The sequence below is a fragment of the Gopherus evgoodei genome, chromosome 2 (genome assembly GCF_007399415.2).
Source record: "Gopherus evgoodei ecotype Sinaloan lineage chromosome 2, rGopEvg1_v1.p, whole genome shotgun sequence".
Taxonomy (NCBI): domain Eukaryota; kingdom Metazoa; phylum Chordata; order Testudines; family Testudinidae; genus Gopherus; species Gopherus evgoodei.
In genome coordinates, this window is record NC_044323.1 from 174277213 (window position 1) to 174292015 (window position 14803).

At 42.9% G+C, this 14803-nt stretch overlaps 1 protein-coding gene across 2 annotated transcripts in view; it reads right to left on the minus strand.

The window, feature by feature from the left end:
- The window catches only part of SLC22A23 (solute carrier family 22 member 23), a 177249-nt gene that overhangs the window by 40583 nt on the left and 121863 nt on the right, over nucleotides 1–14803 (minus strand). For both annotated transcript variants that reach the window (XM_030552319.1, XM_030552318.1), the window contains exons 4-5: nucleotides 12177–12345; nucleotides 622–749 (exon numbers count right to left, since the gene is read on the minus strand). In XM_030552319.1, the coding sequence (XP_030408179.1) occupies nucleotides 622–749; nucleotides 12177–12345 (297 nt within the window). The remainder of the gene's footprint in view (nucleotides 1–621; nucleotides 750–12176; nucleotides 12346–14803) is intronic.

Here is a 14803-nt window from a genome sequence, read left to right on the forward strand (position 1 = left end):
TTAGCAACAATAATGGTCTGCTTTTCTTAAAAGCTTCAAGCAACTCAGCCAACCAGGTTTAAATTTCCAACAAAATCTACTTTGACCATCACCAGGAAACTGTCTTAAAAAATTCAAAGTGACTTAAAAAGGAAAGTGAAATGACTAGCAAAGATTTTAAGAAATGGAAAGAAATTCGGATTATTTTTAGATTTGCTTAATTGATATTACTTAGAATTTGTTGCCTGGCTGCTGCCACTTTTCGATATGAATAACTTAATGTGTTCTGAACAGCATAATCTCATTTATAGACAAAGATCACTAGAAAAAGGCTAATGATGGTCTCTCTAGCCATGGTGAAATGTATTGAGATACATCTCTAAAAATATATTGCACTGAAAAATGAGAAATAATATAACTGCTAGGACTATCCAATAAGCAGAGTAATTTAAACACAGCTACTGAGTTCAGGACTGTATTTAAACAACTGTAAAATAAATGAATGAATAAATAGGGTAATTTTACAGACAGTGACTTGATTATTTAATCTGGGGCAGTTATGCCACACGAATACTTGCAAAAAACAAAGCAATTTGTATGTCTGGACTTCCACTGCCTGACTTGTTGGGCAAACTTACTCACCGGGCATCACGCCTTTGATATCACTTTCAATGTTCATCTCGTTCTTGTTAGTGAAGTGAAGAATAAGTTTCTTGGATGCCTCAAATTGTTGTGTAGCCATCAGCCACCGAAGGGACTCCGGGAAAATACTTCAAGAGATACAAAATGTATTAGTGGATGCTTCCAAAGATCCATCAATGGGAGGCAACTAAATTTGTCGACTTACACTATTTGAGGATAAAGTAATAACATGGAAATGGTAAAGTAAGAATTGCCTGAACATTTAAAAAAAGGATGCTTTTTGCAAACAGTGGAAAAACGAAGGGTAAGATTCTCACTATATAAACTAACCAGGGTATTTAATATCTCACCCTCCCACCATATTTTCTTTTATACAGATGCATAAGAGACCAATTCCTGTTGCATCACATCTTTTGTAAAATGGGGTAATATAAAAGAAAATAAGGCAGGGTAACAGGATTGTGTGCATTAGTACAATGTATGAAAGGATTGGGGAGACTTGTCTACATGGTGAGTTAGTGTGTGGCAAGTCAGGGTGTGAATCTACAGTGCTCCAGTTTTGCATGTGCTAACTCTGTGTGGAGACTGATACAAAGAGCAGTGAAAGCCTTGGAGTGTGGCTGTCGAAGTATTCACATGCTGAGTTAGAGAGCAGCAAGCTGGCGCACTGTAGATTCACACCCTGGCTTGCCTACTGCACACTAACTTGCCATGCAGGAAAGCCCTAGGAAGCACTGTCAGCAAAAGCCACCAGCTGCCAACCGAGTAAAAGAGTGGGACAGTTTCCAAATGGCAATTCTTACCCAGCACTCTAGTTAAGGAAGTGACTGTAAGTTGTTTAAAGCTGGAGGGGGAAAATACCCTATTGAACTTGTTTATGATTACAACACAATGTTCATTTTGTTTTAAGGCAGATTGTTTAAAATTATCTGCAAGACACTATTTTTTCACCCTGTAAGTCAAAAATGTCCAGCTTCATAAACAGCTTTTAAGGTATTTTGACAGAGCAGAGATATGTATATTCCTAGTATGGATAAATATATAATAAGCAGCTTAACACTATGTTCAATTTTGTTACAACGAAAGCTCCCTATAGTGAAAATAATATTGCTTTATTTGTGTAATATGCTGCATAAAAATACCCCATATGAGATACTCCTCTGTACAATCAGATCAAATATGGAATTAAGTCAAGTAAAATGGAATGGCACTTTGAATATAAACCTCACAGGATATAGCACCGAACCACGTAGGGGAACTTCAAATGCTTACTTCTGATTTATTTAATAGCGAGAGTGTCAGACGACACACCGTATACGCTTAATGCCCCATTATTCCTGAGGGTCGTGGATGAGCAACATTGGGAAAACATCCACCTTTGATATGAACTTCAGAGGAACAATGTGGATATGAGTTTGTAGAAATCTGATTAACATTGTACCTCAAGAAAGAACAGAATATATGAAAAACATCAGTTTTACCTGCATATAGCAGTGTGTACTATAAAGGGGGTCAGAGCAGATTATCTAGGGGTACTGGCTGGCCTTAAAAATCTATTAATATCTAACCAACTCTAAAAGTAAGACTTGTGCGAGTCTGGAGAACTAACATTGTCTGATGAAGGGTAGGCTGTTTAAGAGATGCAGGCTTAACACTGATTAGTAGTAGACGTTGTCAGAAATTACAAGTTCACATACGAAAGCTCTGATAAATCAGGAATTAAGAGGCAGCTGGTGTGGATGTCATTAAAAAACAACAACAAAAAACCCCCATTGCTGTCAGCTATGTCCCTGATCCGACCTGCTGCCCCCAAGACCTATATCCAATAAGTAGCAACTAAGAAGCATTTGATCAAATACATTTGTTTAAGCAATAATCATGAAAGGACTCATGCTGCAACATAAAACACACAATTTTGTAACATTAACACAACATTTTGGGGTGGTTCTCCTTAAAAATATATATTTTTCATAGAGTTCTCATTTATTTCCATTAAATCGTAGACACGCACCCTAAATTTCTGTCTTAATTGATAAACCTTCTCTATATTTTTTTAAAAATTTATTTTCATACTGAGCCAAACAGGCATGTGTGGAACTTGACAAAACACACAGCTGAAATAGGTCCACAAGATTGGCGGTCTTCTCCCTTGTGTAGGCCTCAATTTCTCTTTCCCTTTGACTCAGTAAGTATATTTAATCCTCCAGGACATCTGATGACACAGTTTGTGTAATAGATGCATTATTAAATAAAGTTATACTAATCAGAAATTCCACGACAGTGCAGTGACCTTTGTCACCAATGCAGTCTCATGTATGTGAGGGGGCAGGGTGACAAAGAAATGGAGTTAAGGCAGCTGAACCATTAAACAGCATTCTCTTCAGTTTAATACAGTCAAGACATCATCCTTGGCTTGAATGCAATCCTAGATGAAGAAAAAGGCATATTGATTTTATGCATTAAAATAAGGAGAATGAAAAGGAAAACTGACCTGCAATCCAATGTGTCAAAGAACAGTAAGTATTGGAGAGCCATTCCCCTTGACAGCTCATTATACTGCATTGATATCGTGTGTCTGCCTCAGCAAATTTTCTAGCAGAACATGTTGTGGAAATGGCACATTTTGCAAATTGACTCAAAAAAAAAAAGTCACTGAATGCAACACACCATCCAGAATTTTGCCCTTGACAGCTGGCAGCAATAGCTATCCTAATGGTCCTTTGGAACAGTCTGCTTAGTAACTGAACAAAAGTCACCAGAAACCTTTGCTAGCAAAGTGCTATTTGTACAGCAGCTGCTGGAAAAGGATTGTGTTAATGGTTCTGAAGATGGTTTCCGTGGTAGAAATCCCTTACAAGTATCAAAGCATTGTTTTTTGTCCCAATCTTTCCATGATGCATCATGGATTATTATTTATTTTCAATAATTCTTTCCAGTAGTGACTACAGCAGTTTAGGAGCTCTCCAGTTTCCTTGCCTTGTGCAGCTCACAGTCCAAAAGACAGACAAGTAAACTATTCCCACTCACCCTACTCATCAATCATGTATGTTTTCTGAATAATGTAACTGAAAAGTAAGGCTGAGTGTCAACTCACCCACATGTGGGGCCTGATCCCACAAACACTTAGTTTGACTTTACAAATGTGAGTAGTTCCACTGACTTCAAGAAAAGGAGGGGCGAAAGTTTCAGATTCACTCTGGCTCCTGCTCACCTCCACAACGTACCCCTCACGTACATTTGGAAGGGGAGAGCTCCAGTGTCAAGGAGATCATCGAGGTGGTAAATAAACAAATGTTAGTAAAGAGGGAGTTAGAAACAGAAAGGAGGGAGAAGATGAAAGAAGGTAGAAAGGAAGAGTATATAGAGGCAATTGGGGAGAGAGAAGTTAGGACAGAGAGGAAAGAAACTAAAAATAACAGTCAGGGTCAAACTGTTTAAGAACAGATACCCATTTTGTGTACACAGTGCAGGCAATTGTGTGTGAAAATGGGGTGACTCTACTAGAAAGTGGCTAGCTGGCTGCCCAGCCAAATCACTGTATTTGAGTGTACAATCATGCAACACCCTGCAGAGCTGGGCTAGGGGCTGTTGCCACCATTTTACTGAGCAGCTGGTCACCATCCTTCTCCTGGAGCCAAACCACACTGTGCTCCATTCTGCTTGCACCAAAGCGGGATGGAGGCAAGAAGAGCAGGGAGCACTCGCCAGCTGGTCTTAAGGTCTACTGGGCACAACAGCCCCTATTGTCAGAAGGCAGGCAGTGTTTCTCAGCAGCTGCCACAGCAAAATAGGCCTGGGCACTGAAAGATGAATAAGCCCCGAGGCAGTCATAGCCATAGTGAGACAGCTGGCATCTATATTTGGCAAGCACAGGAAACTCTTCAGGGCTGAGGTTTTAAAAATCTCACACACACACACACCTCTTCAGAGGCACTCACTTCCTCAATATCTGTGTATCTTCTCACCTACTCTACATAGGTGATATTTTCCTACATGAGGCTCCAACCCAATAAGTAATAGCATGCAGGTGGACTGCAGCATGGAGCCTCTGCATGGACAGTCTGCCTGTGCACTAACAATCGCAGGATTGGGGTCTAACACATCTAACCTTAACTGAACACTTCCTTTTGGAGTAAGATGAGTTAGAAAAAAATATTTCATAGACTGGACAGGCTACAGCTTCCAACCTGTGCAGCCTGTCGGGGACATACTCTGGAAAAAGAAGAGTGGAGAGGAGAGGGTAAAGGATTTCTAGTCCGCCAAGATCTTTGTTTTGGTCATTCAGGAACAAATGGGAAAAAAGGAGTCTCATTGCCCAATAGCTTCTGTACGATTCCACCACTGGACATGCCCAAAGGCGAAAGACTTCCAGTTGCTCTAATTACTCAGTCTGATGAGCAACAGCAGGAGATGGAAGACACCGAAAATTCTGAGATACAAATCAGGGATTAAATGCATCTTGAGGCCCTCAAATAAACTTCCCTAATTGCTCTGTCTCAACTCCAGGAGGTTAAACAACATATTAAGTTAAAATTCTCTTTTAAATATTTAATGCATTTTACTTTTCTTTTACCTGTTTCGATTTCAGTTGTGTGAACTCACACAGGGAGTAGTCAGACTTCTGGTATGCGCGCGCGCACACACACACACACACACACACACACACACACACTTTTTGCAGCTTTGAGTTCCAAACTTTAGGCAGCATGATGGGAAACTTGAAAGCAAAAAAGGCAAACAAATGAAAAAAAAAAAGCAAGCGAACAAAACAGAAATTGGCCCCCTCTCCTGATATCACACTCTAGTTCATGACAATTGTATCTCCTTGCATTGGCTTAAATTGGGATAATAAAAGAATGTTCATAAGCAACTGCTTTGCCAACATCTTTTCACAACACACACAAAATAGGAAATGTTTCCATTTTCTTTTTCAATTGCTGGATTAACCTTTTGTGGGCTGAGCGCCAAATACATTTGTGGGCCCCCATGTGGTTGTGATGGGCCCCTTCCAAGTGTGGGCCCAGCATGACAGTGCCATTGATGCCATAGTAAACGTGCTATTGCCGGGATGGGGATGAAAACATTTATTCAAAAACAAAAGAAGATATTTGAAGCCACACTTGATTGAGACCTCCACTCAGCCCATAGAGAACAAACTGGGCTAACGTCAATCTACCCAGAACACCACTGAATTTGGTTTGTATGGAGGGGGGCTTGTTTGTTAGTTTTGTCTTTTTGTTTAAACACTCAGGGCCTGCTTGGGGCCCTGAACACAAGTGCTTAATTAGCACACTTATGAGCCCTATTAAGCCCAGATGTAGCAGTCAGTGGTGTCACACCTGCATCTCCCCACCACCACCTCCTCCTCCCAACGTTATGTTTCATACATACATTTTTTGAAAGCTGCATTTTCTACTTTGGTACAATAATATTTATAAAACTTTGGGGCGGAGTGTGGGGAGGAAAACTGCTGGTGCCCATCTTTTGGGGGGAGAAAGGGCCACTGAGAGCGCCACAGACTTTAACAATCCAGCCTCAAGCTCCTGCCACAACCTTCACTCCTGGGCTCTTCCCACCCCATCCCTCCTACAGTTCCCACCTCACACAACTAACCCCCAAAGAAAGACTCTCCTCAATCTCCCTGCTAATGGTCCCCACACACTTTTACCCCAGGGCTGTTACCTCCCCCCAACAGCCAGCTCCCCCATTGCACCTGGACTTGCCCCACAACTGCCCCTTTCTCCCCAAACCACAGTGTACCCCCTTCCCAGATTGCAGAGGGGCAGTTTCTGGGCATTCCCACTGGCAGAGGGCACAGCAGCCAGCAATGACAAGCCCCACTGTCATCGCCCCCCCCCGCCCTGCTCCCTCCCTTAAGTTGCAGGGTTGAGAGTGCCCAGGAGCCTCCGGGCATCATGGTCGCTGAGGGGCTGCACACCACCCAGGAGTCACAGTACCACGGTTGCTCGCAGCTCCCCACCACCCACGAGAATGGGGGAGACTCGGGGGTGGGGGAGCCAGGAGCTCCCACCCTATGCCCCAAGTGGGAGGGAGGGCACAGCAAAATGAGCGCCAGGAATCTTCTCCCTGCACCAGAACATTTCCTTGCTTGGGATTTCTTTTTGGTCTGCTCTGCCCACTTCAGCTAGGGCAGGTAGCAACATGGTGCAGGGCATTCTAGGACTAGTAGTGCAGCTGGCAGCACAGGTCCCAGAGCCACAGTGGAACACGGTGTGCAAGCTACAACTCCCAGCATACCCTGCAACACCCAGTCCCCTGTTGCATCTGCCCACTGTGCTGGGGGTGAGGCTAATAGCCAAGTGGGACTAAGGCCCACCTCCGCCCCACCCAGGAAGACGCTGGCACAATCCGGGACAAATGCTGTTCTGGACTCACTCAGGCCAGAATCAGGACTTGAACTCTGCATTTTGGGATGTCCTGCCTAATTTGGGATGGATGGTCACCCTCCCCCATCTTCTCCTCTAGTCAGATGGAGAAAAACAAGTTGTTAGCTTTGGCAAAGTTCCCCTTTTTTGCCTCATCCAGCCCAGCTTTCCCTTGGAAGTACTCTTTGTAAAGAGCTGAAAAAGTTTTCTGCTAAGGGTAATTGATTAGAGTTGGTCAGTTTCCCAGTGCCTAAAGCTGAGCAGGCTGCAGTCAGCTGATTGGTAGACTTCCTTTCCTTCTAGAGTAAAGGTAAAACAAGCCCTTTAGCCATGGAAAAAACTGAAGAGGGAAAAACTAGAATTGCTGTCAGTTTCTGGTTTCAGTGTGTAGAAGTTCTTGCTGTTGTCCATGCAGAGACCACTGGGAGAGAGGGGAGGAGCATTGAAACAACAAAACAAAAATCCTTAACAGCACAGAAAAATTCAAACTATGGAAAAAGTCTAAAAGGAGTTTTAAAAAAAGGGAGAGGGGGGAGGGAAAAACACAGAAAGGAGGACAAGGGAGAGGCAATAAAAATGAGAAAATGCAGAGAGGAGGAAGGAGAGAGACAAGGGAAGACAGGGAAAGGGAGAAGATGCCTTTTAGAATTTTTGCACTGGGTGTCACTGGCACCTAAAAACTGTTGCAGCCAGTGCCAAAGATTTCAAAGCATACTTGGAAGTAAGTATCAGAGGGGTAGCCGTGTTAGTCTGGATCCGTAAAAGCAGCAAAGAGTCTTACGGCACCTTATAGACTAACAGACGTTTTGGAGCATGAGCTTTCGTGGGTGAATACCCACTTCGTCAGATGCATGTAGTGGAAATTTCCAGGGACACCGTATATATAAGCAAGCAAGAAGCAGGCTAGAGATAATGAGGTTAGTTCAAATCAGGGAGGATGAGGCCCTCTTCTAGCAGCTGAGGTGTGAAAACCAAGAAAGGAGAAACTGGTTTTGTAGTTGGCAAGCCATTCACAGTATTTGTTTAATCCTGAGCTGACGGTGTCAGATTTGCAGATGAACGGAAGTTTTTTTGCTGCAGGATGGCCACCTTAAGATCTGCTATGGTGTGGCCAGGGAGGTTGAAGTGTTCTCCTACAGGTTTTTGTATATTGCCATTCCTAATAACTGATTTGTGTCCATTTATCCTTTTCCTTAGAGACTGTCCAGTTTGGCCGATGTTCATAGTAGAGGGGCATTGCTGGCATATGATGGCATATATTACATTGGTGGATATGCAGGTGAATGAACTGGTGATGGTGTGGCTGATCTGGTTAGGTCCTGTGATGGTGTCGCTGGTGTAGATACGTGGGCTGAGTTGGCATCAAGGTTTGTTGCATGGATTGGTTCCTGAGTTAGAGTTAGTATGGTGCAGTGTGCAGTTACTGGTGAGAATATGCTTCAGGTTGGCAGGTTGTCTGTGGGCGAGGACTGGCCTGCCACCCAAGGTTTCTCCTCTCTTGGTTTTCACACCTCAGCTGCTAGAAGAGGGCCTCATCCTCCCTGAGTGAAGTAACCTTGTTATCTCTAGCCTGCTTCTTGCTTGCTTTTATATACCTGCCCCTGGAAATTTCCACTACATGCATCCGACGAAGTGGGTATTCACCCACGAAAGCTCATGTTCCAAAACGTCTGTTAGTCTATAAAGTGCCACAAGACTCTTTGCTGCTTTTGGGAGTAAGTGTGACCCCAGCCTGCAAACAGAGTAAACTGTACCAGTGGACTATACTAGAGTAAAATTTGCACTAGGGGGTTGTATCAGGGCAAGGACACCAGTTAAAATCCAAACTGCTGCATTTGAGGAGTATGGGAAAAGGATAAATCTCAGCTTATGTAGGATGACCAGATAGCAAGTGTGAAAAAGAAGGATAAGGGTGGGGGGTAATAGGAGCCTATATAAGAAAAAGACCCCGAAATCGGGACTGTCCCTATAAAATCAGGACATCTGGTCACCCTAAGCTTATGGCACTTGTGCACCTACACCCAATGCAGCTAGCCCTTTTCACACTCTTATCTTTTAGTTAGTATGTCGGGTTTCTTTGTTTTAATTATTAATACACTTGCTGACCTTTGGGACAGCCAGATCCAGGAAGCATCTAATACCAAAAAGAGGAAACAGAAAGCCTTCTGTATCCTGGTGATCTGAAATCTGTGCCTAAGTGCATAGTTAGGACCCTGACTTCTTTCATGTACATGTCTTTAAGCACATTTCTCAGAGCTGGCTTACGCACAAACTTCTACGATCTTCCAGATGTCTTGGACTATCCAGATTCCACAGCTCTGTCATTGACTATTACAGGCCTTGCACCCCTGCACTTTTGTATAGAACCGCTCCATTCCCTCTCAATCAGAGTCTTGCCCCAAGCTTTATCTGTTTAGGTATTACACAGCCCATGACAGCTTGGTATCTATAATACAGGGCAAGAGGGGAGCAGAGCAAGCGCAGAGATGGAAGATTAGACCCAGAGATGTAGGAGGAAAGTGAACAGCATTCTCACAGTAGGAAAGGGATCAGGGATCACAGATCAGGGGGAAGACAAGGGAGGAGACAATATGGTAGGTCACAGAACCTTTCTAGCGTTTAACTGATTACTTTGTGTGGGTAATTAACAAGTGACAAGGAAGGGCAGTTTTCATTTTTTATTTTGTTACAATTAAATGCAAGTTCATTCCTCCACCCGCCCAACTATGCATACAAAATTAACTACTCTCCTACACCCTAGTTGAAGGGAAGGGACTATAAAAATGACAACACCAAACCTGCTACATAAAAGGGGCATCCCACTTAAAAAGATGCAACAGGTGAGAGGTATGCACGCAGCATACGTGTACTGTATACCCAGTATAACTAAACAAATGTTTTCAGTCCTCTTCTGCTCATTCAAGAAAAATCAGACTCTGCAAGTTTTGATACTTTGGTTATTGCTACCATTATCAAACTGTATAAGCAGGTCCTAATCCTACCTTCCTTCTATCCTTCCCCTCCTGTTTTCAATGGGATTACAGGTGCATATCCAAGGGCAGAATTTGGCCAGTAGCAAAATCATGAAGGCCTTTGTTTAGTTTGGGATAAAACGTTAATATTTCCAACTCCCATTAATGTCAGCAGGATGCTTTGCATTGAGTTTACTGGTAGCTGAATCAAATCCTGAAACGGCAGTGTTTATAATATGAAAAAAGTCTCTTTACACATAAGTTTGTTTTGTTGGTGTGTTTGCTGTGTTATTATGCTAGTTAATCATATGTCTTCCTAAAGGACAGTAAAACAATGTCACATAAAATATTTGTAAAGGATGATATTGGTATTGTACACTACTAATATGTACTGTTTAAAACCTGAATTGTTATGCTAAAATGTATTCAGGTGTAGAATGACTGAACAACAGTAAACATTCAGCCAATACAACTGATGAAGGATAGGGAGTAAATTAAAACAACAGATTAGGTAAAACTAACATGTGATAAGGCACACCTGCTAAAACGCACAGACCAGGACACACCAACTCAAAGTAGCACAAGAGCCTCCCAAAACAACAGATGCAAAACCTGCAGACAGTGATCATCACTCCCTACAACACAGCTTTCAAGATCCATGGATTCTACACATACTCATCAAAACATGTGTACCTCATCTAGTGCACTAAATGCCCCAGTAACAACTATGTAAAACAGACAATAACTACGCTCTTGAATGAACTCACACAGGAAAATGATAAAAGACAAAAACATCGTATTGCCTGTGGGTGAGCACTCTTCACAAAAGCATCGCTCCATAGCTGGCCTATTGGTCCTCATCCTCAAAGGAAACCTGCACAACACTTTCAAAAGACAAGCCTGGCGCTTAAATTCATATCTCTGCTAGACACCAAAAATCATGGACAGAACTGAGACACTAGATTTATGGTTTACTCCAACAATCTAATCCATTAGTTCCTTTTCCCCCTTTTGTCCTATGACTACAGAGGCGTTAACGGACCACTTCACCTTGAATGGTCCATTACAACATTTGCTAACTACCTATGCTAAACAATCTGTTCCACTTTGTATTTAGCTGCCACATGCTGAGTACCTTTCCCAGACCTGAAGAAGAGCTCTGTCAGCTCAAAAGCTTGTCTCTCTCACCAACAGAAGTTGGTCCACCCTCCTTGTCTCTCTAACATCTTGGGACTAACACAGCTACAACTACATTGCACAGCACAGGTAAGGCAGTGCAGATTTTAACACATACTACGCTGATTGACTGAGAAGCTTTCTGGGAGCCTTAGGATACTTCCCAGCATGGGTAGATGGACACAGACTAGCTCCGCTCATGCAAGCATGCTAAAAATAATAGTGTGGCTGCTTTGACATGGGCAGTACGCTCAGGCTAGCCACCCGAGTACAATCCTGCCTGACCCCCTGAGTCTGGACTCAGATGGCTTCCCTGAGCCACTGCCTATGCCATCAAGGCCACACTGTTAATTTTAGTGTGCTACACATCTGTCTCTCCAAAAGGAGAAATACCCTCCCAGCTGCTGTGTAGAGACCCACTCAGGGGGCATGAGCTTAGCACATGTTAAGGGCAATGCATCTTGTCTACACTAAATTTAAATGGACTAGTTTGCACATGTTGGCCAATACATGCTAACATCATTGCTTTAAATCCTAGCCTAGTCCAGCCCAAAGAGAAAGAAGGGACAGGCAAGTACCATACTCTGGGTTTGAGTGGAAAACTTGACTTTAGAAACACAAACAGATCTTCAAGGGCTAAGGCTGTAGCACAATTGTCAACACCCTGCCGGTGAGAACTTATTTTTTTTCTCATGTTTTATACCTGGTGATCGCAACATGTCCCCTCCCCAAAGTAGTATGAAGCATATATGGCAATTCACCAAAGCAGAATACTCCTCTCCCTCCCACCCACTACTGGGAAAGCAAGCAGAGGAAGCTACCTTAGAGAGCAAGTTTTTTCCTCTGAAGCTTAGTTTCAGATTTACCTATTTGCTGAAGGAGACATTTTATAACTGTGAAAAAGAAAAGCTTGCTACAGGCTATAATAAAATGGGGGCCTTCTCAGATATCAAAACACCTCCCAAACCCAGTCTTAGTGGCGAGCATCTTTACAAACAAGAAACAAGGCAGAAATACTTACACCCAGTAAAGTAACATCAGTAGGAAAGGGCAGATGATGACCGCCTGGAGAACCTGCCAGTCCCTGCAGAGGGCAGCCAGCCCTGGCATGAGGAACTGTCCTGCCATTGCAATGAAGCTTGCCACCATGGTGACCATGAAGCGGTGCCCAGGAGGACAGAGTTCTATTCCTGAAACAAAAAAGGCACATGCAAAATGTGAAGGTCAATGCAAGGGAAAAAAATTTTGTTATCCATTATGACAGAGGAGCTCATTAATTGTTTTTTATGGCACTGGAGCCAATGTACTCGCATCAATCACAATTTTTTCTATTTGATTTACAAAGTGAATACAGTAGTCCTTTTAGAAAGTATTTCACTCAGTCTTGGGCTAAAAAAAAATATTTTACTGAAGACTTAAGGCAAGTAAAAGCTCACGTGTCCCAAAGATTTAGGGGCCAATCCTGCAAGATGCTGAAAAAAGCATAGAGGTGCCAAGTGCCTTCAATTCCCATTGATTTTCATGGGAGTTGAGAATGCTTGGCACTTTGCAGGATCTAGCCCTCCAGTCACTATGGAAAGCCACCTTCCTCCAAATTTATCATGCTAGTACTAAATCCTATTTTAAATTGGACTTTTCGGCGCTGTCTCTCCCTCCCCCCATAGGGGATCTCATTCAACTTTCAGCAAGACAGCTTCCTATTTGTCCCTTTCTTCTCTCTTCAGTGAAATCCATCATCAGTAATCTCAGCAGCCCTTATGGCAAAGGGTTGGTTGATAAAACTCCTTAAAATCCCTGGTCCCAGATAGTCACCCACTAAGCCTTAGAAATGGAGCTGGATCTAGCAGAATCACATTTTCAAAATCAACAGAAATGTAGCTATAAAACAGGTTCAGATCATAGAACTACATCCTAATGTTGATGGATTTTTTTTTCAGCTAGAGCTACAATGGCACCCTGCAATCTAGACTTTCTGCTTGTCTACATCCACTTCCATGGGTTAATCCTGAGGCATAACAAGCTTGCCACAAACACTTACTGTGCAGCCCTTATCTGCAAGTGGAAACAGATACATAGGCTAGAAAAATGTCTGTCAGCATGATAGCATTGACAAAGGCAATGTGCTTTTCCTTGGAACTGCCAGTTATTTTGTTGTTAAAATTATTATTAAATGATTAAGACGATGGATAATGGAAAGCCGGGGGAAGGGGAGAGGAGGGAGATAAGATGTCTTAATCAGAGGCCAAGTTGTATGTGGGATGGGGATTTGAGCAGAACGTTTACCACATTGTTTCAAGGCTAGCAGGTTATTGCTGGCACAGGAACGTTGCCAGCCAATACAAATGAAAATGTATTTGCAGTGAAGCAGTCAAAATTTTCATTATCCTAGCCACTAATAAACCACAATTCAGCTCTGGCAGGGGGAGCAGGGGGAAATAAACTGTTGCATATAAAAAGGCTTTCACGGTTTAGTTAGTAAAACAAGATTAAACACAGAGCTCCCATTCCATTAATATGGCATCATTCCTAATAATGAAGTACACTGGGTTTAACCAATTCCATTTTTTCTTGGTAGGAAGGTGTCCTCCAAGTTATGTTTTTATAGCCTCCAAGCATAAAGCTATTTTGTTTTTTAAATTAAAAATCATAGTCACTCACACTCCAGTATTCTTTCAGTAAGTACGAGTAGATTTGTTGCTATAGAAACAAAAAATCTGCATTAAACAGGTGCAAGTTCAGCTTTCCAGTGGCTGAGCTTTGGTTAGTGTCAGTTATGAAAAGTTGCAGACAAGATCAAGTTTTTTATGAAGTCAGAAAGATGTGTCAAAACTGTATAATTGCATTTCTGAGTCTATGGTGCATAATAGCTGTAATAGTCCATTTGCAGTAATTATTGATTGAAGCAAAGAACTTCAGATAAAACAAACAAAACAGGAGTACCTGTGGCACCTTAGAGACTAACAAAGGTATTAATCAGTATGAGCTTTCGTGGGCTACAGCTCACTTCTTCGGATGCACAGAATGGAACACACAGACAGGAGATATTTATACATGCATACATGTATAAATACATACATAAATACATACAGAAGCAGAGCTGCGGTAGAATGGGACTGGGTTGCGCTCCCTCCCTGTCCCCCATGGAGACTGGCCCAAGCCTTGCTGTGCACCTCCCTGAACATTCCTCCACACTCCCTAGGTGGGCACACCCCAGAGTTTGGGATCAGTATCAGTCTCCTCTAAACAGGAGTTCCCTCTCACTGGGACCGGATTTGTACTCCAAGAGCCTCTTTGCTTTAGAGTATTTTGTCTTTCCCTCTGTCAAGCAAGTGTTCCTCAGATCCAGAAAGAGAGTTGAAGGGTTTGTGTGTCTCACGCCTCTTGCCTTACCTTAGTCAGTTGCAAGGCTTTTGCCAGCTTCCTTCAGCCCAACACCCTTTCCAATTAGCCTTCCAAAATCAAGGGTTCAGCAGGCCAGCCTACCCCTATCAGTATTGGTCTGCTGCGTGGGAGGAGACAGTTTCTATGTCTCTCCCCTTCTCCCAATCCTTCCCAGCTGATGGGGTGAGAGGGGATCCTTGCCCTGCCTTCTGTTCCAGGTCCCTAAAAGGTACATCCTCCAGATTCCTTCCCAATCACCATTCATTC